This window comes from Girardinichthys multiradiatus, chromosome 11 (assembly GCF_021462225.1).
Source record: "Girardinichthys multiradiatus isolate DD_20200921_A chromosome 11, DD_fGirMul_XY1, whole genome shotgun sequence".
In the NCBI taxonomy this organism is placed as follows: domain Eukaryota; kingdom Metazoa; phylum Chordata; class Actinopteri; order Cyprinodontiformes; family Goodeidae; genus Girardinichthys; species Girardinichthys multiradiatus.
In genome coordinates this window covers 40,088,270-40,115,870 of record NC_061804.1, presented here as the reverse complement: position 1 = coordinate 40,115,870, position 27,601 = coordinate 40,088,270, and the positions used below count along the sequence as shown (strand labels likewise).

Here is a 27,601-nt window from a genome sequence, read left to right as displayed (position 1 = left end):
ATGCCCACTTTACATCCATAAATTAATTATCAGTAGGCTTAGACCTGGTGAGACCACTCACCAATAAAACCACTGTTCCACTGGGAAATACATGAGTAACAGTAACAGCTAATTTCATTTGTCTTTCTTTAGTGTAGTTATGTTCACCTGTGACAGCTCTCAGTGGGGGAGGTGGCCACAATGATTCGTGCTTTCACATCAGTCTCCAATAATGCTGGAAAAGGTCACTCAGGGGTCTGAAAAGTGGCTTAGATGACAACGGTCTCTCTGTAGACACCAATGCCATTTATGCAGTCATATTGTGGATTGTAATATTAGGTCCTGTATGTCTCATTTTTTTCTGTCCCAGTCAGACCATCATTTTTTGTTTCTCTGCATAATACGTAGTGTGACTGCACAGTGCATGCTGTCTTTGATTAACCTTCTACTGGAGCTTCATTTTGCAAGTATGTCTGTATAGCAAATATAAATGTCCACTAACGTTATGAAATGTAGGAATGTACAGTGTAATGTTAACCGAAAAGCAAACAGGTTGATTTTTCTTTTTATTTTAGATGGACTTTCTCGTAGTTTTTTTTTTTTTGTCTAGAGGGTTGCGTGGTTTCTACATGTAGTTTGCTCGCTTATTCTCCTGACAGAGAACACATTGATCATGCTTTGCTCAAGACTTGTTACTGAGTATTCTCCAAAAAGCTTTGTAGAAAATGTTTTAGCACTAGCACAATTTCTATCTGTGTTTTCTAGGGATGTAAAGGTACACAAAAATGGCGATTCGGAACACACCTCGGTTTTAAAGTCGCATTTGATACGTTACAATCATTGAACATAACAAATATGTTTCTTTTTTACTCTTTTCAGTTGTGAACAAAGAAATTTAAAATACTCTGAACATATTTATAATTTATCAGCATTTTCTAGAATTTCAAAAAATGGCAAGTATAGCCTTGGCTGGAGATTTTGTTAGCATTTGTACTTGAATGCACCATAGAAGGGCAACTCTTGGGAAAACTGTCATGGAAAACATGTTTTAAGTAACCAAATGAAATAACTCTAAGGTGGTTCTCTGGCTGCACACAGCTAAACAAAGTATCAGTTATAGCACAACCCAGGTTTAATACAGGGTTCTGAACAAACATGGCTTCTTATGTTGTTTTACTGGTCCCTGCTGGGTGTTTATGAACTAACTCAAAATGACTAGTGTCTTCTTTGATCAGCCTTTGTCCATGTACTGAGTTTTTGGGTTTTTTCTTCAATCACAGTTTATTTTTCATCTGTCTTCCTCTGTCTAAGTCAGTTGTATGTAAACAGATTGCTAATATAATTGATCAGCCTTCCAAGTAACAAGTGGTTGGGGATGTTTCTGTGCTCTATTTGCATTCATGTAAATGAGCATTCATTGGCATCAACCACTCAAAAGTGACTCTTATTTTGCCCTCCAGAGAGCTGACATCAGAGGAAGGTAAAATTGGTTTTACATGGCGGCTACATAGTGCTGAATGGGGATCTTAACATTATTCATGAGAGGGGACTCTGTTCTTTGCAAGCATCTCTGCTCAGTGCAGCGCTTCTCTTTGCCGTTTTATGTGTAATCCCCTAGGGCAACTGGGGAAAGGGTGGAGGTTGTAGGGATGTCATCATGAGGCTGGCCCATTCTCCAATCAATCTCCACCCCTCCCTATCAACTGGCCTTGCCCCTTCTCCCATCCCCCACACTCCCCCCCCCAGGCGGTTTCTTTAGAGTTCTGCCTTAATTACCTGATTCGCCTGCCGTGAGCTGTCACTGTGACTCAGTGCTATAGCTTACACAAATGGACTTGCACTAATGCCTTGATGCCCTGGTGCAAGCTGTAGCACAACAAAGATCTCTGACCTGGTGAGGGGCACAGTGTGGCTCAGAGCCAATCAGACCCCAGTGTTTAAAAATGTTATCAGCCTTGAGCAGGTGAGACATGTTAAGGCTAATAGCTAAATTAATGTGATAAAACAATGAACAAATAGAGGAAACCGGGTTGGTGTGGCAGACAGCTTAGCTGTGAAGGAAGATAAATAATTTGAAATAAGACGAAGAACCATGGAGTTTTTTTTTACTATAACAGGAAGACAGAGATACTCTGCACACATTTTACTTAGGCCGATTAATTACTTTTGATTGAGGCAAACACAAGCTGAGCAAAAATGCCTCAGACACTTTGGTGGGCTAATGCATGGGTTAATGTAGAGGTCTTTTTATGTTGCATGTAAGTGGGACCTGTATTGATCAAACATTGATATAGTGGCAAGTGTAATTTTGCACTATAAGAGTAGAGGGTAGTGTCTTCTTGAAAAGAATAAAATATCAATGTTTTCCATGTCTGTATAAGTATGGGAAGATGAAAATACAGCTTTAAAAAGTATTTGTTTTACCAAAGTATATTCCTTGTTCTATTGTTGAAAGTTTGCTGTCCATCCATTCATTTCTCCATTTGTCGGTCTGTTATTCCATCCATCCATCCATCCATCCATCCATCCATCCATCCATCCATCCAAACAAAATTTCATAGAGATGTTTGTTATATACACTGTAATTAAAACAACTGAAAAGTCTGGAAAGTTTAGTTTTGAAAAGTCTGGAATTTTGACATGAAGAGTGTGTAGAAACCCCAGTCGTATCGCATGAAACTGAAAAAGGTGGGAGTTTAGGAGCAACTACAACATTTTCACTTGCATAACCTTATACCTAAGACTGTTCTATTGTTAAAGCATTTCTCCATGCAGCCACTTTAAGATGAATATTCGTATTCTAATGGTAGCAGGCTAAACCAACAAGATGACTGTCTACCAAATTTGACCTGATGTCTTGCCTGCACACCAAGCTTGAGTCAGTATCTATGTTCATCAGCTTCCAGACATTAACGCCCACCCCCTCGCACATGCACTTCCATCTGAAACGCCTGCATTCACTCTTTGACTGAAACATGTCTGCTGCCCTTGAGCTCTAAATTGTGTAGCAGAGGCCCCACAAAGGGGATGACTGCATGAGGAGTCACCTGCAATGCACGGTTAGAGGATTTCAGCAGGGCCTGCCACCAATAGGTGCTGACATGTGGGACTGTGCCAAGCATTATTCCACACAGCAAGTGGAGGAAATCCACTTCACTAACCCAACAGGACCCCATCTCCCTCCTGCTGTCCCTTCTCTGAGATTTACTAGGACAGACAACACAAAAAGAAGGTTTATCATTTATACATGTGTGAGATTTATAATTAAACAATTGGCTTTTTTTGTGTGTTTTTCAGCTCAGCTTAAACTGACATTGGGACAGGCTGGTGTTGCTGGGAACTGGTGTTTTCATCCAGTAATGGAAGATTTTAATGTGTGCAATATGAACAAAGGAAAATAAATTCACTTCTATTAGTAAATATGTATAAAGGACCATGATTCTCAGCCAGGCACAGCAAGCCTCTAAGTATCTTTCCATCAACCTGAGAGCTGACCAGATATCGACAGAATCCATATAAAAATTTCATCACATCTTTCAAAATTTTTCCAGCCCTCGCGTCTGATCTTATCCCTGTGTATTAGGAATTATCAATACATCTTCAGAATTGTGCCTCACCACTTTGCAGAGCATATCTCAAAGCAGCACATCTGTTTGCACTACATCTTGCTTTTCATGCAAGCCATTAACGAGATTATCATTTAACAGCCGTGCACACAAACACACTTGAAGACAGCCAACAGCCGCCCACATGTTGTCTGTTGCTTGTGAGCAAGCATTATTAAAATAAATTGTCTGGAATTCACAGCTGCAGATTCAAATAAAATGTCTTAAGAATACAAAATGCGCTTATGTAATTTCTGCCTTATTAGATAATTCTCAGTGAAAAGTCACACACTGTTAATATATTGTCTTCAAACAAACTATCCGTAAATAAACAATGTTATTTAATAGCAGAAGAAAAAGAAAAAGTGTCACTTTCATGACCCACAGCTCTCTTCCCATTTCCAACCCCGGCATTTGTTGAAATGTTTGCATTTGTGCCTTAAAACTTAAATCTGAATTACAAAAGCCATCAGCGGTGCATGAGCTCCAAAAAAATACAGCGTAAATAATATCAGTTGTTACAAAGCACACTGGTGGAAACAGGCTACCAACTGTCCCAGGGGTTCTTCTAAGCATTGTTCTATTTTCAAGCATTGATTGAACCAATCGTTGAAGTGTACTGATATGCGTTCTCTCTCGCATGACAAAATGTAATTGTGTTAATGCATTAAAATACTTGCTGCACCAGTGTATTTTTCCCCTTATTGTAACTCTTACCCTAACCCAACTACAAAAACAAATTGTACTAAAAGTCCTTAAATAATAGCATTGGTGCACCAACTTGGTGATCAATTTGATCACCAACTAAACCAGGCTGCCACAGATTTTTTGGTCCAAAAATGTCCTAGCATGACAATACACACAGACAGCAGAGCCACAAAATTTATGCAAATGCCTCTTTAATGTTGCAGAAATGACCATATTAATAATATTATGTGATCTCATGCTACTTTGTGTTGGCGCTTTGTCTGCATGCTTGAAGTAACTCTAACACACGACTGCCTGACCTACTTTCTAATTAAGTCAGCCAATACTTGTCTGACCACATGTGGGCACTCATAGACTGTCTATTAAGTATTTAACACAAAAGTAATGTACCTCCTCCTGAATTCTACACCCTTCGTTCCAGCACACACACACTATACAAAATGCAAATACATAAATGATTTATTGATGTAACAGGACATAATGTTTCACAAAATGTGCTGTTTTCTTCATATTTAGGTCAGTTTTTTCACATTTAGACCAATTTACCATGTGCCAACATACATGGAAAAATAAGAAAATAAGCATCTTTAACAACAACTCATTCCCAGTATTTTCTTATTTTCTATATGGACTTTTATTTCTGACCTACATGTTCCATTCTGAGTGCTTTCCGTCTCTCCCGTTCTCAACCCCTACACTTACTATATTTCTTGGTACTGCACAAAAAAATAAATGCACTACCAATGACTCCTTTTGAATTGTTGGGATCTGGGTGGGTTTTGCCTCCCATCAGTTGTTACCATCTTTACAGATTAGCCACCCATAAAAACCTGATGGTGGTGGCAGAGGTGGCCGGCCTCCTTCCTTTTTTATGAGTTGCTGCAAATCATTTTATTGAGACAAAAGCAGTTATGAGGCAGGCTCTCCTCTCCTCATCACTCAGTCACTCTTTAAACATGCTGGGACCATAGGCCACCTAATGGCTGCTTGTTCTCATTTAGAATACAGTTTCTCTGATGGATGATTACAGCCAAATGCTATTTTACTGGGAAGGTGGATAAATGTGAATATATTATTCTATTGTGAAGAGATGCACTCTAAACAGATCCAACAGATTTAAGACTATTGTTATTCTAAACTTGTGATCCAGATATGAAACTGGAAGTATTTGGAGTCTTTTAAACTGTACATTTTTCTTGCACAAAATGCTGTTTTGCATAATGTTTCTTTACTATTTTAACTCAGAAATTAATATGTGTGACAAATTACAATTCTGAATCATTTTTCCTTACTTTGCCTTTAAAATATTTTGCCCATAAAGTACCCTATGGAGTCCATTGTATGTATTACTTGAAGCTGCACTAAACCGAGCATTGTCCCAGTAATAGACAGTGTTGTTTGTTATCATTGGGGCCATAAGGACTCAGCGGTATTAGGTAATCATTACCAGAAATATGGGCAGAGGATGAGAGCCAATACTGAAACAGTTATACACAGAAGCTCCCTGCTATTCATAACAGATGCTGTGATTTTATGATCATCTTGATGGCAGATTTTCCTACTTGAGAAAACCCATGACAAGCTGTTACTCTGCATGATTACAAGGCCGTAAATTAACAACTGAGAGGGCCCCCGTGCATCACTGCAGGGTGAGAGTGATGTTTATTATGCTTGCGTCTCTTATTTTGCCTTAATTGCTTGTGGTTTTTTATGCTTGTACCCGGTTTATGCTAGAAGTCAGATAAAGTATTTGTCTCTCTCAGTACAACCACATGAACTCATCTACTGGAAGAATTATATCAATGGGATCTTCCTCTGAACAATTCTTGAAAGCATATACAGTTCTGGTCAGAGGTTTCCATTCACTTGTCATAGTCATATGTATTTCTCCAGGTTGAAATTATTCAGCAACATATAACTGCAATGAATTTTCCAACAAGAACTGGGTGCACAAACTTAGATTCTGTGGATTTTCTCTTATCCACACAGGGTCAAAAGGTTTTACCGTACTTAAAGTATACAGTCATGTTCATTTTCAGGGCTTTATTTCTGTTTATTATGATGATTTTCCACTTATAGCTAATTAAAACCTGACATTTAGGATTAGAATATTAAAATAAAAAAAACATATTGATAAAGAAATGTGGGTTTAATGAAAAGTATGTGTAATACCTGCATAATGGTTTTTTTTTTTTTAAAAGGTGCTTTTAATCTGACAAACGACCCTCATCGGAAAGCATATTCTAATTTATTGAATATGACTACAATAGTGCTGAAGATTCCACGTAGTCTGTAACATAACCCGGCCAAGGCTTATTGACTTCTCATCAGTACTCATAATGGTCTGCTGTTTGTAGTTTCTCCCGGTTCTCATAAAAATGATTTGATTGACACCACTTATTGGACTGAGTAATGTGTAAAACAATAGGAATGTCGAAGGAACTCTGTGAAGGGAAGGGGAACCTAACATTTATCTTAAAAGGACAGCTTAAGATTTACACAAGTTGTGAAGATATTTTAGAATACGTTTGATTAAGGATTCCAAAATTATCAATTGAAACAATTATAGATAATTAAAGTTAAAGATGTTTCATCCATTGTCATTGACTAAGAGGGTGCCAAGCAAGAAAGCAAGCCCCTGCTCTAAAACCTACACTATAGAGTTCAACTGAAATTAGGGCAATATGGCTCACTACCAAGGGTGGCTTGCCGTGGAGGGCACCAAGAGCACTAATATAAAAAAAAAGACCTCAGTCAGCTGGACCCAAAAATCTTTTCTGTAGCTTATTTTGGATGTTACTTAAACAGAAAATAGTGTGTTGTGCACAGTAGGGAAAATAATGCTGTACCCTGCTGCTGGCTTATAAAGCTGAAAATGTTATTACAGATTCAGATTTATTGCTATTTCATCATTCTTTAAGGAATTTAATAGGTTGACAACTTGCAAAGTTAACTTAATTATTACAATTAGTTAATTTATTAAGTTACATAGTTAAAAGTTCAGAGAATAAACCTCGTCAGGGGAGTGGATGTGAAATTGGTCATGAGTGAGGCAATGGGAGCAGAAGAAGAAGCTTGCCCAGGGCCCCATTCTTGCAAGAATCAGCAATGGATCAGACAAAGATTGAGATATTTCGCCACAATGATGCAAAGTATGCTTGGAGAAATCAAACTCAGGATTTACAACTTAAGAACATGCATGGTGATGCTGTGGGGCTGTTTCCCTGCCATTGTTATCAGTACATGGCACAAAGTTGACAGAGATTAAAAAGAGGGACACCTTAAATCAGCAGCCAGACCATTAAACTTAGACTCAGAAGGGTGTATTAACAGAACAATGTCCAAAATTGGCTGTAGAATAGATAAAGCACTTTTCAACTCCAGCTTCCTCTGACTGTCCCAAAACATAACTGTTGCATGGCAGTTTGTCCTGTGTGTCTCTATGTTGCCCTGGGATGGGCTCGTGACCTGTCTTGGCCTTCCTAGACATCTAACATTCCACTTATCAAAAATATCTGGATTAAATTCAAACCCATCAGTGTCAGTAAAACATTTTAAATTAACTTTAAACAATTCTTCCAAACAAATGGTCAAATGTGCAAATAGAATTATGACCGAAACCTGTCGACGGCTTCAAAAAGCATGTGGTTGGATAGCTTGACAACATTTAACCAAATATGAGTCTGTTGTGGGCATGTATTTGAGCCTGTATATATAATTCTGATCCTGTGTGGATTAGAGAATATTCCCAATAAATTCTAAAACTCTTATTTTGAAAAGTAATCGATGTTGTATATAGTATCACCACTCTGGAAAAAGAACGATACAAATAAATCATTAAAAGTCCTAAATGAATGTACTAATCATTCCCATGATGACTGACTATATAAAACTTTAGACTATGATTGCCTTTCAACTCCTTTGCCTTCGTCTGACACCTTTTGGATAAGAGAGTACAGTCTTGTATCTGTTGACATCTACAGACGTTCCTTCAACACCTTCAGGCCTGCCCCTCTGGGCACTGCATGTGTGAAGTGAGTCTAGCTACAAATGTGCAGAAACATGTGTACATCGTTGTGTTTGTTTGTTGTAACAGGTTGAACGACCAGTAGGTGGAAGTGGCTGGTGACTTGAGAATGCTCATTAGGAATTTATGAAGCGCTAAAATGTGTGGTCTCGGGGGAGGAGGGATTGGCAGCTGTCGCACAGCCAGGCAAGCAGGCTCGCGACAGGAGGAGGGATCCCACATTAGCGGAGAGTGGCGGCTGTGGTATACTGCAACGGTCCCAGAAATATTTACAGTAGGTTAGTGACACAGGTGGTTTATGCAACAGCTTTACAAGGCTGCTCCTATCACAGACCATGCAATGTAGTCATAATTTGAATCTTAAAAGATGTAATGTAGTTTGTAGCTGCTCAGCAGATGGCATAAAAATTGAATTACTAACATCTAGTGTGTAGTATATCCAATTGCTCACATCATTTTCAGCTTTGACTCTAAATTATAAGTTTCCCACATTATGCGTTTTTCACAGATTTTTCTGTTAAGGCATGTTTCTACTACAGGAAACGTTTCCTGGAACCAGGGTAGTTTTTTGGGACCATTATGACCCCATGGACTTTCACTGCATTTGCCAGGATAAAAACAGATTACTGCTGCAGAAATATACCTCAGGAAAAGCACCTTTTAGGTAGGTAGTATTTTTTCAGTAAGCAGGAACTGCTCGATGGAGTCTATCTGAGAGATTGCTTAGCATTTTAAATTCAGTCAGTCAGTCAGTCATTTTCTACCGCTTATTCCATAGTGGGTTGCGGGGGGAGCTGGTGCCTATCTCCAGCAGTCTATGGGCGAGAGGCAGGGTACACCCTGGACAGATCGCCAGTCCATCGCAGGGCAACACACAAACAACCATGCACACACTCATTCATACACCTAAGGTCAATTTAGAGTGACCAATTAACCTAACAGGCATGTCTTTGGACTGTGGGAGGAAGCCAGAGTACCCGGTGAGAACCCACACATGCACGGGGAGAACATGCAAACTCCATGCAGAAAGACCCCAGGCCGGGAATTGAACCCAGGACCTTCTTGCTGCAAGGCAACAGTGCTACAAACTGCGCCACCGTGCAGCCTCATTTTAAATTAGTACAGTTTTTTTTTTTTCAACCATAAAATGTTGTAATATCAGTCAAACTTCATCTATAGCTCACATTTTCTGTTAAATGTAACTGAGGCAGAGTTTAAATAATGAATTACTGTTTCACAGTGTAAACTCTGGAACATGATCTCATGTTTATGGCTAGAACACTGGATTCCTTTAAAGACGGGACAACACAGATGTCTACGTCAGCAACGTCCCTTTACAATTTATTAGACTCATATCTTTCTTTAGATTTTGAAGTGACTCTATATAAGTTACATAGTGTAGTTGCTGTGACTGAATCATGGAGTAAAGTTTTATTGCACTTAAGTAAACAAATTACTTAATGTAGTGTTTTAGTACAGTGTAGGGTTTAACAGTTTCTTTGATTACTGGTTTTGTGATCATTATGAACTGCTAATTAGACCTGAGATACAATTAGGCTATAGGAGCTGGACTGAGTTCTTGTGCTTTAAATCTTCAGTTTGTGGTGTATTGTGCCACCGTAGGTCTGGTTTTTTGGTTAAAAATATTTACAGTATGACATTATAAAAACATTATGATAAACACTCAAATTGCTAACATTCCAGATTCTGTAGATAGCATAAAACTTAAAGGTAACTGAAAGTAAACTCATTGGTGAATTGGGAAAGTTAAACGTAGTTAAGAAGTTTTTACACCACTTTATCAGCATCCTATTATTAATTTATTATCCACTGGTTTTTGTGGCTTGGTGGAGCAGTAGTTAGCACTGTTTACAGCAAGAATTTTCTAAATGCTGGCTTAGGTTTTTTTCTGGATAAACTGGTTTTTCTTCCAAAGAGTTGGCAAATTTTGTTCATTTCATGGATCTGGGTTAATCTAAGTCACTGACTAAAGCTCTCATTATAGATCAAATTGTCTTTTCACATCATAAAAGGCGATTTGTCGATCATGGGCCATGGGAACTTTTAAATCATGTAGCAAGGATTTTGTAATAAAAGGGGTGTAGCTTACAACTCAGCGTTAACCTGTATGGAATTTCCCCAGGGCTCAACTTTGTGTTGTGATGTACATGCACTGCTGTTCAAATCCATTAAGGAAAAGTAAAGTTGTTGTGTGCCATCCTCAGTATGCTATCTTCATCAAATTCTTTTGATCAACACATTTCTCAGATCAGCCAGGAACTGGAGGGTCATATGATGTTTCTGCTGGTTTCTGCAATTATGTATTACCCTTTTCAGGTTATAGTTGTTATTGGTTTATTACTACCTCCCAAGATGAATCAGTGGGTTGATATTGGTGGGTCGACTTTAACTTACCATGTTGAGTTCTTTTAGTTTATCAGTGTAAAAAACAGGTGGAGATCATGGAACAGATGGATACACTGAAAGGAACTAAAGATGTTGCAACCACCCGAGCCAAACAAAAATAACAATGGTTGCTGTGGATTCAGGAGATGATATTTTGCTGGTTTGTAAACTGTCTACTCAGAAAAAAGGAACAAAAGAGCTAAAAAGAAAATAAATAATAAAGTGATTTCTTACCAGCAAATCAGTGCATTTCCGTGGTCACTGAGCTGAACAACACCCACGTCTTCTTTCTAACAAAACAAGTATAACTTCTGTTTTTCCTCTGCTCCTTCTGACCTGTGTGGTTTTTTTAAATCTGCTTTATGTATGCCGCCACCCTTTAACTGAGGGTTGTTTGGTCCCTGTTGGTGCTCATAGTAAGTGTGTAGACAAAGTCTTGTTTCTAGTAAGTCAACTGGCATCTAAATGAAAATACTTTAGCAACAGAATCAAAAACTGTAGTTTTATTAAACCTTGATATCCATTGGTGGTCTATGTCTAGTCCAGGATAATAAAGAATACAATATGAAAAGACAAGAGAAATCGGTGTACACTATGTACAGGTGCTACTTAGATTTAGGTTGGGTCAGGGTCATGAAAACAGGAGATTTGACATAACACCTAAAGTTCTTACTGTATTTGTTTATTGATCATTTAATGATTATTCAGTATTTATATAGCATCTAGATATACTCTATAACAAAAAAGAACCTTATCTTTTTTAAATACAAGATCTTATTTAATGGTGAAAGTTGCAGAGTTGGAACCAAGTTACTGTCTGACAAGTCACAAGTAAGTCTAAAGTCTTTCCACCCATGTCTCAAGTCAAGTCGAAGTCCTAACCTTTTAATTCTGAGTCTTAAATTAGTCATTTAACCAAATATGTAATTCAATCAGAGCAATGTGTATTTTGAGATTATCTAATTATTTTAAAATGTGTTTTTGTTTGCAAGAACAACCAGCAAGACGGAATGAACCTCAAAATGATCTGCAAATAAGTGCTGATGTTGCTTTCTACAGTAAATATAAACCAAAACAAACAGAAAACTGATCCATAATGAAAAATAACCAGATTTCTATACAAAACAAAAAATAATTCCATGTTAACCAACTGCAATAATACATCCTGCTTTTACAATATTACATGTATAGCATCAGATGTGCTGCTATCTGCCCTTTTGAATGCACTGACTGTTTTTGGTCCAGACTTGCATGAACACATTGGAACCTGTGACTTTCCAGGCTCCATGATTAAATTAGTGAGCACAAAAAACTTGTGTGTTAAGCAAACATTAAGGTTACAATAGTTCATCAATTAACTTTTATTCATTATTTTTGTGTAAATTTAAATGTTAAAAGGACGTTAGATGTTTTGTCTCTCTGCTATAGTTTCGAGCCCACATGTTTTCCTAACTCAAATTGATTTCTTTTTGATCACCTTATAGTCTGTGCAAGCAAATACAATTATATTTAAATTTTCTCTGTTGTGTTAGTTGTGGGGATTATGAGAATTTATTACAAATTTGTGAATTTAAAAGATCTAACTGATTCAAGAAATGTATAAGTGACAGCAAATTATAGAGGATCATCTGACTCTGAACCTGAATCTTGGGGTGGCACACAAAAATCAAAACCAATCCCTGACTTCGAAAAATGCTGTGATAAGTACTATATAATGGAAACTACAAAAAAAAAAAAAAAACATATCATAAACCATTTGTCTTTTGTTTTAGTTTTACTAATTTATGTTTCAGACTAACTTGAAATGAGCTTTAGAAGTTTCAACGCCTGCATATAGCAGCCCTTGATATCCTGATGGGTGCAGATGTTTTTTTCTCCTTCTTAGAGCATCCAGGATAATCCTTGTATCTCCACAGTACATTCCAGCACTGTGAAAACTACAAAATAAATGTAAATGGATGCTCATATAGTGTTTCATAAACAAGGTTCTAAACATAACTGAATGCATTAACATTGTCAAACATTCTGTCATAAAACTCACAATAAAGGTAAATAAACCAGATAATGTGTGCCACATTACATTTAAAGTCATAAAGTCAAACACTTTTGTATAGAATAACATTCAAACTTCCTTACATGTAAAATTAAGAGCAATATAAATCTATAACATGGCATACCTGGCTTCGCTTGTCGAGGGTGCAAAACCCCTGCAAACATGTAAACATTGGGTCTCTCACACGTGGAATGCATGGATGCAAGGTGCAAAAAAGTTGTGTACATATAGGTGGTTTGCATCCATTTCAAAGTGAACATTTTAGACCCAGCAACATTACTGACAGACACCATCGGACTTTCATCAGACAGAAAAGGCTAAACAGATTACTTCAACTCACAAGCTGGATCGGGACCTGCTGCAGCCCTCTGCAGTGCATGATGAACCATGCCTGAAACAGATTACCGGGCCGACAGCTCAAACAACGATAATTTAAAGAGACAGAACAGTGATTCATTACACTACAAGCATAAACAAGTAAATTGAAACATTATATAAGCAGGGCAAACCCTAACTATCGTTTGTTGCATTCACTGGTAATCAGAAAAGCCAAGTTCGCTGATGCATGGACAACTTAGCTTAATTTGGTAAACCAACAGCTTACCACATTTGGGATGGCCACTGGGGTGGCCAATGTTATTTCAAAGGTGGGCCATGGACATTTGTGCTAAAAGTGTAGTAGAAGTATATTTAATTGCAGATCTGTCAAACCCTGTCAATAATATCATACAAATCTGATGCAGGCCCTGGCTTCATGCTGACAATGTGTGTTGTCCAGCGTATTCAGAAGTGTATCACATTACATTGACTGCTACAGAAATTAGAGCTTTTGCTGAATACTGTTTAAATGAACTGTTCACTGTGATTGATGACAGTGATCTTCCATGTTTGTAATGTAAAGCCTGAATAGTCAGAGCTCTGCTGAAGATCCCATTAGATTCTAGTTGATGGAAGAGTTGAAAATATTGTACAAATCTAAAACTGAGAAAACGTGCATTTGTTTTCTTCAATAAAGCATTTGTGATCATTTTTGCTCAGATGACTACACTATTAAGGTACATTCATCAGTCATTTTAGCTTTACTGTTTTTTACCACACAGATCATTTTAAGAGGAAGGGGATGGCTGCAAAAGTGTGATTTCTACACAACAGTATGCCATATTTATTGTTATTATTTTTTAATACGATGCCTTTGTCCTTAAGCTTTGCTGCAATAACCACTCCTGCAGCCTCCTTCCACTGCAGGTAGCACAAAAATTTTTAGGTCCATTGAACAAAGTTAAAATTTTGCTTTCTTACAATTTGTAATCTTGTTTTTTTTTTTCTCTTTACAGTTTTCTGTGAAGATCTACGTTCCAGCTTATATTTTGTCAATGCATCTGTGCAAGAGGTAGTGTTTGCCAGCACCACAGGGACGTTGGTGCCCTGTCCCGCTGCAGGCGTGCCCCCCGTCTCACTTCGCTGGTATCTGGCCACCGGCGAGGAGATCTACGACGTGCCAGGGATCCGCCATGTGCACCCCAATGGCACCCTTCAGATCTTCCACATCCCCCCTTCCAGCTTCAGCAAACTCATCCATGACAACACTTACTATTGCACAACGGAGAACCCCTCAGGGAGAATCAGGAGCCAAGATGTCCACATCAAGGCTGGTCAGTTTTTTCCCTTCCTCTTGAATGACTCTGCTACTGATTAATTTGTTGTAGCCCTGGAAATTAACATGCAGTAAGAGAGGTTGTTTATCTGATCTCTACGTAAGTCGTTTTCCAACTTAAACACTGCACACCCCTCTGTTCTCTGCCTGTAGTCCTACGAGAGCCGTACACTGTCCGGGTGGAGGACCAGAAAGCCATGAGAGGCAATGTGGCGGTCTTCAAGTGCATTATCCCTGCCTCGGTGGAGGCCTACATCACTGTTGTGTCCTGGGAGAAAGACACAATGTCAATCAATGCTGAAAGTAAGGCATTACATCTCTTTGTTCTATGATAACCAATGCAACAGCTTATGACACCCTGAAAAATGGTACACATGCTGTCAGGAAAGCCTGGTGAAGTATGATCAGATTGCATGCTGCTTGGACCAGGCATGGACCACTTGTGTTTTCTGATATTGATATTTGGCTTTAGTTTTTGAGAAATTCTCCTAAAATAACAGTGCTACTGTTGACCATGTTCGCACTGTGGTCTTAAACATAAGGAGTTTATCTGACTGAGGCCTGCTCTGTACCAACTACCATGAGTCATGCTGTGTGCCATTGCAGGCATGTCTGTTTTCCTACAGCTGTCTGACCGAATGGCGGTGGGGTCCTGCTCGTCCTCCTTTTGCTGGGTCTTCCACGAGAGTGTATGCTGCCAGCCGTGTCACTTAGTCTCAGTGTATTGACCCATTTCTCTGGCTGATAGGATGCATTGCAGCGTGCCAATCATTCAAATCACTTAAATGGAACGCTCTTCTTTGTGATTGTTTCCCAGCCCTGAGGGAAAATTCACTTTATGTGGGACATTTAGCAAACTCAATAGACGAGTGCTAATGTCATTTTGCTTTTGGATGGAGGGCAAGTGCTGCCTAGCCATTGCTATCCCTTTTTTTTTTTTGTTGACGTTTCACATTTGTCCAATAAAGGCACAATTGGCCATGCTGAAATCTATATCAATCTCTTAATTGTACACAAATTGATTTTTCTACTAGCATGTTTTGAGATGTCCCTGAACTGTTGGTTGTCTAACTGCAATAGGTTTGGTGGTGCAGAGTCTAATCTTGTCACAACACTGCCAGCTCACTTGTAATTTGGTTGCAAATGTGATAAGAACTAGGCGCAAGTTGTTTATTGGTATTACGGTATGCCAAGGTTTAAAATAAATTGTTGATTTTCTAAACCACAAATCAAAACAGTTTTCTGTCATACCGACCAATAGTTTTAAGGCCTTTTAATTGGATGTGCCTAAGTGATTAGAGTTTCCTCTGGCTGTATATAGTACAGATGGGGTAAGAGTGTTCCCCCTCCCCCATTTGTCGCTGCTCACTGCCAGTAAATTGACTGAAAAAAGAATACTGCAATTTCTTATTGCCTAAAGGGATGTCAAGTTGGATTGTTTTGGAATCTTTCTGGTCAAGCATAACAGGGACACTCATGGTTGGAAACAATGGGGTCCCATCAATGACTTTCATTCAGGTAACATCTTAAAGTTACAGCCGACAAGCTAAAAATTATGTGTTTGTTGAATGATGAACATTGACTGGGACAAATGAAAAAAAATCACTAGCTAATATCAGTTTGGGATATATCCATTGTTGTACCCCTAGCAAACTATTGCATAACAGCCTTTCATTTCAATGGTGTTGGAAGACATATAATGCCCTTCCTATGCATTTACCTGTGTAGCATTAAGTTTGTTTACAACACAATTCAGGCTCGCACTGGAAAAAACAATTAATTAATGTCCTGGAGAAGTAATGTAGTTCATGATAATGCAACACATCCCCATGAATTCCACACAAGTGATCCCACTATACATGCACTATGCAAAACATGAAAGCATCAAAAGTGACACACATATTTGGACGATGTGACACAACAAGATGTTCCACAAAATCTTTTTTCATTGTCTAACAGTTGGACCCACATGTTTTTCAAAAAGCCACCATACATGGCAAGGTAGGATATAGAATGATGGCAGCTTTACTCTATCAAAAACACACCAAAAAGGAAGAACATTCTTTAAATATTTGTGTAAAAACTGTGAAATCTTGAAACGGTGGTGTTTTTACTCAAGGTTGTCTTATTGCGAGAATGTCGCACCAGCCCATGGCTAATAGAAACCAAAAATGGGAATTGTTGACAGTTTGAAAATCTAAAACCTTTGTTGCTTGTTAATTTAACAGAGAACGTTTCTGCAAATTATGACAAGGTGCTTATCTCGATCAGTAAAAATCCTCCTATCTGGAGACATCAGTCATGTAAACGCTGTCAGAAAAATCACCCAGCCAGCAATCCACTGCTCTTCTGCATGCTAAATAATGGATGACAGAAGCCTATGAATCCATGAGCAAGTGGTCTTTATTCACGTCTCAATGCACGCACCCTACGACGCACCGTCCATTCCCCTCATCCTCTGGTACACTGTTTTTAAGTGCCCTTCCTATATGTGTGTGTGTGTGTGTGTGTGTGAGTGACAGTTCAACATAAGATGGCTCAACTCCTCAACCTGAAGACCAGCCAAGAGCATTTTACAATTCAATTATTTAAAATCGTATCAACACTTTGAGAAAGACAAAAAAGCTTTGAGAAATAAAGCTTTTCTGTCTCTGGCATGAATAATTGACTTTGATTTTTCACTTTAAAAGAACAGCCGAGAATGCTGCGCTGGTTAGACATTCTTACTGTCGGTCTCACTGGACTGAACATTTTTGAGCTGTTGTATATGGGGTAAGAACACTGTCAAAAACAATGTGTATGTAAAGACGGAAATGTGTGCATATTAGTCAATAGTTGTGCATAAGTAAAATCCAAAAGAGGTATTGTATATTTTCTCTATAAGAATACAGACTAAAATGTTACAGCTTCAAGAAATTACAAACACAAAGTTCAAGTCTACAGTTGTGGTTTATGCTTTATGAATACAATATGCTATAACAGTTTGTGAATCCGATTTCTTTTCTATGAGAATACGAATTTACATCAGTGACTTGGTGTCACGTGATCTCAGGCTAGTGGAGCACAGAGGCCCTGTCCCAATACTTGCACTTCCACCCTTGTGTCCCTGAATTGCGCGTTCCCGTTGATGGGTTCGAGTGCGTAGTGTGTCCCAATTCTCCAGAGTGGTCCTTAGCCCCGCCCCCTTTGTGCCCCACATCCGCCCTTTGGCGAAGCCCGCATCGAAGCGGACTTCGCCGAAGTATACCCACAATTCACCAATCACAACCGTCAATGTAACCAGCCATCAAATCAGAATAATAAGAACTGCGTAAACTTTAGACAGCAAGCCAACTGGTTTTCCAGGCTCAACATTGTAAGATATCACTGGGTTCAGAGTGAGTCTGGGTAGTCAGTAGGCCAGAACACTGAAGTTACCTTTCAAACAAACACTGGAGCGGCGAGAGTCTGGTGTATAAGCTTCCGTCGCTTCCTGCACTTTCTTCTCCTCAAAACAATTGCTTGTTGCAGTTTTAAATAGTTTTTTTAGCAACAAGACTGTGAAAACAGCGCTGGTTCCTGCCCTTTATGATGTTGCAGTTACGGTGCAGAGGTGCAAGTCGATGACATAACCCCTACTGTCCCAGTTCTCCAATTTTGCACGCTTGTAACCTGCGCACTTCAACCCTTACATGCACTTGTACAAAGTAAACACTTCATAGAGGGGCGTAGGTGTAGTGTGGGTATTGGGACAGGGCCATAGTTAGTCGATTCGCGTTGCACATGCGCTGTCACACTCCTCACCGCCAGTAAACGTAGTGCCAGAATGGGAGATAATTCAGTCTAAAAGGAATATTAGGAACAGAGGGGAGATAGGGGGGAAATCAAGAGTAATATAAATAAAGCATTGTTCTTATTTTTATGAAATACAAAACTAAAACATAGAATATAGTCGGTGGAGTTATACAATAATGTACACTAGGTGGTGGTATGCACCTCAGAATTTGTTGCGTACCGCCAGCAGAAGAAGAAGAAGAAGACGCAGCAGCACTAGGGCCAAGATGACGGACCAAGAGCATATATTAAAGACATTAAGACATGTACAAACTTTTTAACATTACCTGGCTTTGTACCGTATTGTCTTGGTCCGTCATCTTGGCGCTAGTGCTGCTTCTTCTTCTTCTGTTGGCGGTTCGCAACAAATTCAGAGGTGCATACCGCCGCCTACTGTACATCATTGTATAACTCCACCCACTATATTCTATGTTTTAGTTTTGTATTTCATAAAAATAAGAACAATGCTTTATTTATAATACTCTTGATTTCCCCCCTATCTCCCCTCTGTTCCTAATATTCCTTTTAGACTGAATTACCTCCCATTCCGGCACTATGTTACTGGCGGTGAGGAGTGTGACAGCGCATGCGCAACGCGAATCGACCAACTCTGTGCTCCACAAGTCGCTGATGTAAATTCGTATTCTCATAGAAAAGAAATTGGATTCACCAACTTTTATAGCATATTGTATTCATAAAGATTAAACCACAACTGTAAACTTGAACTTTGTGTTTGTAATTTCTTGAAGCTGTAACATTTTATTTTGTATTCTTATAGAGAAAATATACAATACCTCTTTTGGATTTTACTCACGCACAACTATAGACTAATATGCACACATTTCCGTCTTTACATACACATTGTTTGTGACAGCGTTCTTACCCCATAGTTGCAGGGCAGACTAACAGAAGAATCACTTGTCCCATTTGTCCATTTAAAAGAAGAATTTAAATTTAAGATGAAAACTGCATTGAGTCAGTGCACACTGGCAAAGCAGCACTGCATAACTTTTCTGTAACTGAGCATTAGTTAGTAAAAATAAAGCTAACTATCCATATATGGGTGCTGATGCCTGTAAAAAGGTGAAATTGCACCAAATGCCTCATTACAATTATCTGCACAATGTCTTCATTAGAATTTAGAAAAAAATCATCAATATGCTGTAGATTATACCTGATTGCGCTTTGTGCCTTTTCTGCAGGGTTAGTTCTCTGCATGGATTGGGGTGTCTTTGCTGCAGTCACTGAGGAGGCCTTGTAGTCATTTGCCTCAGCCTAAAACTGTCTGCTCTGCATTCAGCACCCGTCACACACATGGAGGCTTCTTTTCATTCAGCACACGAGCAAAATACAAGGGCCATCGGCCATCACACAGATTCTCTTTGCTCTGCTTGTCCTTCCCTCACGTTCCTTTAGCTCCATCATTGAGCTTTCTGAAACACATATCTATCTATCTATCTATCTATCTATCTATCTATCTATCTATCTATCTATCTATCTATCTATCTATCTATCTATCTATCTATCTATCTATCTATCTATCTATCTATCTATCTATCTATCTATCTATCTATCTATCTATCTATCTATCTATCTATCTATCTATCTATCTATCTATCTATCTATCTATCTATCTATCTATCTATCTATCTATCTATCTATCTAATCAGAAGCAACTGTCAGGATCTGTGTGTTAGATTTGTGTTTCTTAACGTTTTGCGCAGCCAGGTGCTTTTCTGTTCATTTCTGGTTCTTTAGATTCCTTCTGGTTAGTTTTGTTGTTTTTTCAGTGTTCTGGTGTTAGATACATTTAGTTATATTTTGATAGATCTGGTTCTTGTTTATGTTCTTAGTCTATTCATTGTTTTCTTTTATTCTGGTCATCTCCATGCTCTCCTTGCTCATTTGTGTTAATTAGTCACTCTTTCTGTCTCCCTGCAGCCCTGGTCTACACCTGTGCCATATTATTCCTGATTAGCTTCTCTCCCAGTTCATTGGTTCTTACTTCACTTCCCTCACTTTATAAGCTTTCTGGTTTGCATTGTTCTCCACTGGTTCCTCACCTACCCTGTGTTTTTGCCCTGTTCCAGTCCTGATTCTTTCCATGTCTGGTGCCTGGATTTTTATGTGCCTGCTTCCCACCTGTTTATGTTGTTTTTCACCTGCCTGAGTTCCTGTACCTGGTCCATTGTAATTTTATCTTTGCTATTAAACTTCTATCATCAACTCCACTCATCCTGCATTTGGGTCCTACCTTAAAACGCACCATGACAGCAGCAAAAAGATTTCTTTAAACCTAAATCTGCCAGGATTATGAATAACTTTGGGTTAACTATATACGTATGAAATTCTGGATACAATTTAATTTTGAATTTTTAAGGGTGAAACTAGATCTCACAATCTTCAAAGACCATGATATTTCTCGTCATCGTGAAGTCTCTTTGGAATGGCTAACTGCTTTCAGCACTGCCTACACTGTCTGCAGATTAAAGCAAGAAGTTTTTCATTTGTCCCACAATTTTGACCAAGCCAGTTTATAAAATGTCTTATCCAATTGACAAACAAAACTCATTGAAGCAAAAACATTGAAGAGACCACCCTCACTTTTTTAAGTATTTGTGTGGCAGTATTTGGGTTTGTTGGTAAAACATAAAAAAAGGAACAGAGTCGGAGTGACAAACAAGAAGCAGATGATTTGTTCAAATGTGACCGGCAAACTGTCAACCATTAACAATGCTAAAGTTAGCATCTGCTTTGGCGCTTCAATAAGCAAGTCTTGGATACTTTTTAACAGCTCTAGTTCAAAACCTAAAATACCCACACTAATGAAACCTTAACTTACACTGAATAGAGAATCTTTAAGACACAATCTGAGATGTAAAAACACATTTTGCTGTTATAAATTCAGACCATATTGGTATTTAAACAATCTTTGGGATTTTAACTTTACTTTATTCATGAAAACAAACAAGGATATTTTTAGTTTCTCTTTGGGGGTGGGGGGTGGATGCCTATCTCCAGCAGTCTTTGGGCAAGACTGCTTTGGGCACCCTGGACACGTTGCCAGTCCATCACAGGGCAAGATAGACAAACAGCAATGCACAAATTTACTCACTCAGAAGGGCAATTTATAGAGACCAGTTAACCTAACATGTATGTTTTTGGACTGTGGAATGAATTCATAGTACATGGAGAGAACCCATGCATGCACAAAGAGAACAAGAAAACTCAAAAGAACTCTGCAGAAAGAACCTGGTCAGATCAAACCTTCCTTTTGCAAGGCAACAGTGCTACTAACTGTTCTACCATGCAGCCTTAATCTTAAACATTAACCAGAATATCAGACCAAATATAATCTGTAGCATCACTGACCATACTTGATTGGTTAGTGGTCTTAGTATAATATTAGTTTTAAGATGTCAGACATCAAGATGAATACTGTGAATGGACTCCATCAGTTCCAACTCTAATTCTCGAACAATCTACTATGACCAGGCTGGCTTGCAGACATAGTTACACTGTTTTAATATTTTGATATTAGATGGAAACTTTCTGTTTTTCTTCATGTGTTGCTATATCAAGCATGAGATGTTCTTGAAGAAAGATGTGTTTAGCCATCGTCTGTTAACAAATAAAGGAGATCTGCAATTTATTCACTAGCTGACAAAATTTCCAACAGGTTTATTCAAGTGTATGTGCAGGGCTTTGGTTATAGACCAATGGAAATACAGAAAATGTCTTTTTGACCATGAACTCTCAGCTGTGCTCATTGCAGCTGATTTTATGGGATAGAATGAGCCTATTCTTGATTTAACGAGGAACTCAAGGTAGCATTACTGTCAAATCTGCAGGTAAATAATAATTATACCACAGACATCACTAATACAACAAGTAATAGTAGTGTTTGTGTCATTACATTCACATGTAGTAGTTGTATGAATACAGTTTTAAATAAAGGTGCTGTTTGCATTCTGTTTTTATCTTCATAGCTGTTGCTGTTACCAAGCAGTTAACATTTATATAGGAAGTAGGACTGGAGGTAATCCTCAGCCCACAGGTAGTGTGGAATAATGACCGGCTTTTGTCGAGAGAAGCTTTGCAGATCACTTGCTGTCAGTTTTGCCCTTTTCTTAGAATTCACGTAGGAAGCTCCACTATTGGCTGTGCATAACCTTGAGCTAGGGGCTGGAGAGGGTGTGTAATGGCTTTACTGGTCCCTATGTGGAAGAATATATGGAGGGGGGGGGGAGAAAAAGGATAACTAATTCCTTCTTGCTCCCTTTTACATTCTCCTTCCTCTGTCGACAGGCAGGGATGGTAATGTGATATGTGACAGGCTGGATGTTGTTCGTCTTCACCATTCGTCATTCCGAGTCCTGCAGCTGACCAGAGTATTGTCATTCACTGAGAAAAATGGGTCAGGTGGCCTGCAGAGAACGGAGAATTGGCGGAAAAAACTACACATGCATCGCACTTAGGGTGGGGCCACGCGTGCAGCAGAGCAGCTTTAGATGTTAGATAAATCAAAATAAATCCAGGTTGCGTTGGTGAGCTTCTCTTCTCGAATTCTCTGCATCTTTACGCAAAGCTGCAAGTTGGTTGTCTCCTCACACCCACTGGCCAGAGCTTGGCAAGATAAGTACAGGGTTGCACTGAAGAAGAAAAAAAAAAAGCTGGGAAGAAAATCAATACCTGTGTGCATAAATCTGGCTGCAGCTGCCACAAAGGATTATGGGAACATGACTGTTAGAAATGGTGGGGCTGGGCAGTGTGCAAGCAGCATGATAAATACAAAAACAGGAATCAAAAACTACAGAGATTAAAAATAAGATTAGAACTCTGAATTTGATCAGAATTCTGGTAAATGTTTAGAAATCCAGATGGTATAGTTGTTTCAAAAATGTGACTTTGTTACCACGATTGGGTGTTAAACTGCTTTACAATTTAGCAGTGTTTTAAAAGCCTCCCTCCAGCATTCCTGGTGGAATACATGAGTGCATATGTAACAGCCTGCCGACCCTCTGTACACTTTCCACATTACTTTTCTCCACACATCCTGCTGCTCCAGTCGTAGCCTGAGACTGACAGAGATATTAATTAAATTGGCTGATGCCTTTTCTCTCTATTTTTCCTCAATGCTGCTGTGATCGCGCTCCCACCTCCGTACTGTGCTGTTTGCTCGCCAATAACCGCAATTTGTTCTTTATTAAACTCTTGGGGCTGCAGACAATTAGGGTGTGAGCTGGAGGTGGTGGCATGAGTGTGTTTTTGTGTGTGTGCGCGCACATATTGGATCACATACAGGCAGCAGAAGGAGGAGGGTTGGGGAAGAAGCTAAACACTGTTTAATCTTTGATAAACAATGAGGTCTCCTTTGTGCTGCTGCAGTTTGGCACATCTTCTCCTCCATGCTGCTCAGTGCTGCGATGGAGTAGCTCATGTCTGCTCCCTCCACGGCTCCTCAACTTGGATGTGAGCCAGGTCATGTGTGGCTCAATGCCAGAGTACAGATTAGCTATAAGTGCAACATGAGCTAATAGTAGAAGGAGCCACTGATTAATTTGCACTTAAGACATTCTGTGGATTGTATGGACCGGGGACTCCATTCTATCTATTTGACCATGAATGTACCTGGTTTCTAGACATATTCTCCTGCCAAATGCAAAAAATGTGTGGATTGAATATCTATCAAATAATCATTTTTCTTAAAAGATACTGGAAGTGTGGGTTAATAGAATAGTTTGAATTTTTTGAAGTGAGGTGTAATATATATCATGTGTATTCTATTCTATTCTATTCTGTTCTATTCTATTAATTAAATTATTACTTTATCTCTGCCGAACAACAGCTGTGTTGCTATCCTGAAGTTACATTAGTTAAAGTTGTAATAATACACCTGATCAGTTGCTTGTCAGTCTGCCAAAACCAGAGTAAAGTTTTGAATTTTGTGACAGGACATCACTTCTTTAACGGCATCGGTGATGATACGTTCCTGTGCTTTTCCGGGTCTCATAGTTGTTGGGAAATTATCTTGCCGAACCCATAATCAGCTGATCAAAGGGAATGATACAGTTGGCAGGCCTCACCTTCACGTATTAAAATGGAAGTTGCACAGCTGAGAAAAGCAGCTACAAACTTAACAATTGTCTCTTGTGAAAGTCTTCCTAATTATTCCTTTAATTATTCCTCCAGCTCTGGAGTTTGTGTTTTATTTCTGCAGTCTAGTCTAGTTTAGAGAAAATGTAAAGTTGTGAAAAAATTACATTTCTGCTTATGGACATGCAGTGTGTACATTTTTTAGACTAAAGCCAACCCTTCAAAATGATATTTTGATGGTTCTGATTAACTAATACAGACATGATAAGAGTTCCCTGTTGGTTATAGTTGGGGATGAGCAATTCAAACTATAAAGCAGTTTTAAAAAGATTTTCTATGTTGTTTTTAATTCCACACGCACATCATGTACATGCCTTTTATGCTTTTAACATTAATGCATGCATTGATGTTGGTGTTTACTTATGCAGTGCTGACACACCTCAGAAAACATCAACACTGATTGTGTTTCTTATTTCATCCTCATTAGGTCGTTATGGTATGAAGACCAAAACTTTAAACAGTTTTAAGAGAACGATGTACTAATATGAATATTAATTTGAATGCTCAGCTAAAGGAAAGCTAATGGCAGCATCTTTACCTGTTTTATATACTCGGTTCAAAAAAGATCACCATAGATCAAACATCCTCTTGTGGTAAGTTGGGGTTGGCTGTGATCAATTTTTTTTTCAAGCTAAACTCCAACAGCAGAAACTGAAGCAGGTTATTTTTTAGGGCTGAAAGTGGTGTGAAATTGAAGTGTTTATTATTATCTTTATTTTTGAACTGCCTTTTTTGGAGGTTGGAACATAAACAAAGTCAGGAAGATTTGCACAGACCTGTTGACTATTTCTGTTTGCAGGTCATAGAGATATCTACAAAGAAATGGCTCGAGAGTAAACTGTAAAAAATCCATTTCTGTTCCTACAGAAAAATGTCAATGTTACAACTTCTGCTGCTCATGACATTACAAACAGCACTCTAATTGATTTGCATTTAAATGTAACTTAATTGGAAGTTGAGGGTACTATAGAAGATTGTATTTTTGTTTGATTTTATTTTATTTTGTTTTATTTTAAAGTCTTACTTGAGTGAGCTATTCCAGCTGTTGGGATATGAGGTACCGTAGTACATTTGGTTCTGAAGGGTAGCTAAAGGTCCCTCAGTCTGAAGTGTGTCCAACTGCTGACTATCCGCTGGTGATTACTCAGACTTCAGTTTGTTTTATTTTTGAAATAAAACAAAACAAATTGATTTTCAGTGACTCCATCAATTGATAACAAAGGCAGCTTGGAGTAGCCAGCATCTGTTGAAGAACCTGCTGAGAGAGTGAGGGGTGTTTTAGTTTGTGTGGATGTGCGTGTGTGTGTTTATGTGATTGTGTGTTTAAAAGGAAAAGACTGCGTTGCTATGTGTGTGTTTGTGTGTAGGAGGAGGAGGAGGACGGGGACTTGGCTGTGAATGGCTGCTCTTATCGCATGCATACAGCTGCTGCAGTGTCTTTGAGAGACAGAGGGGCTGTCCATGCACGCCACTCACTCTGCCTATTCACAGCCTTCCTCCCTCCCTGTGTCCCTCAGCCTCTCTCCATCTCTGTCCCTGTCAGCGCTGCATTTTATGGCAGGGAGGTAAACAAAAGAAAAACGAAGAGCAAGAAAGCAAGCAGGCCTTAATGCAGACTCATAGCAAGCAGGCCAGCAATGATTCTCATGATAAGGGACAGGCAAGAAATTAAATGTCATCGGACATCAAGGCATCACCTCTTCTGACGTGTGACTGCACACTAGCACCCCCTTCCATGTTGACACAGACATTTTCTGGTCATGGAAATGTTCAGTCAGCCTTGCATGCAGCACAAATTCTGATAATTGTAGTTATAGTTTTTCTTCAAAAAAGTAAATGTTGAGATGATTTTTCAGAGTAAAGAGAATGCATTGTGGAAGTCTGAAGAGAAATCTGGCACAGAACTGAGCAAAGAGAGAGGCGTCCAGCACCGCCATGGAGAAAGAGCAGTTGAAGATACTAAAAATAAAGTGAAATAATTCAAACGTAGAATGGTGACCAAGACCAGCTACCACAGGAAATTACCTCGATAGACAGTCTTTTGTGGCACCGGAGGAAGTGATGTCTCCATCCAGTGTTTGGTGCATGCAGGGTGCATTCTGGTTTCTGTGAACCTCCCCCACAGTCTCCCCACTTTCCACCATTCTGTGCCCACGTTTCCTGTCATGTATGGCTACACTCCTGCAGCACTTTTTCTTTTTTTTCGAGCTGTCATATATAACCTTGACTCAAGTGGAGCAGATGGTGAGAAAGGCCTGCAGAAAGAGATTTTATATTTTTATCTAACAAGGGTCACAGTATCCTTTGATCGGTAGACTTTTTTTTCCAGCGACCACTACCGCAAAAACTAACAAACAAAAAAAATGAAAAAACAGGCATTAAAATAGGCGTTAAAGGCATTAAGGAGTGAAGAGACATTCACAAATTACTAGAATACTTTTTTTCTTATTTTTCTTTTTATTGTTTTACAGTGAAATTACAGACATCTAAGAGTAAAAGGCATGGGGATGTTTAATTGAGAAGACTGCTGGTCCTTAATTTAGATATCTTCCAGGATCCATTGAATGACTCCTGAAAGATAATATTAATAAAGAGAAAATTTAGCATTTATGTACAACACAAGACCCAAATTCAGATGAGGTCATCAACAGATATCAGCAGTTTGCCAAAGTCATGTTCATACAAACAGGGAATAAGAGTCATCTCAGATTCAAACCAGCATTTCATATTTATTGTTTAGATGTTGAGATAAAGTCCTCCCTGCACAGTTTTTTTTCTTAAATCTTTGATTGTCTGTCACAGCTGTTCCAGACAAGGTTTGTGGAACTGTAGTCTGAGGTCATTTTAAAAATGGCGAGACAGACAGGGAACATTTTCAGGTTTTTACACCAAAATACTTCACATTTAAAAAGGAATTGTAAAACAGACCAAGAAGCAGCAGAAGTGGGAAGTGGTGCTTAAAAAGGTTATGGATCAAACAGGATGAACCTGGACTTTTGGGGTTTGGTATGAATACACCGATGAGCCATATCATCAAAACCACTGACAGTTGAAAATAAGAAAGTCATGCATTTTATTACAATGTCCTGCTGGGAAACCTTGGCATCCGCTGATTTATCCTGATAACCATATGAGTCTTACTTGAAGTGTACCACCAATCAAAATGTGGCAGTAATCAGACACGCCCTTCCCATGGCAAC

General features: G+C 38.8%; 1 protein-coding gene across 1 annotated transcript in view; it reads left to right on the top strand.

Moving 5' to 3' along the window:
- Nucleotides 1-27,601, top strand: part of dscama (Down syndrome cell adhesion molecule a) — a 146,878-nt gene that overhangs the window by 16,693 nt on the left and 102,584 nt on the right. Inside the window, exons 4-5 of the mRNA XM_047379654.1 lie at nt 14,113-14,430; nt 14,586-14,735. Of these exons, the coding sequence (XP_047235610.1) occupies nt 14,113-14,430; nt 14,586-14,735 (468 nt within the window). The remainder of the gene's footprint in view (nt 1-14,112; nt 14,431-14,585; nt 14,736-27,601) is intronic.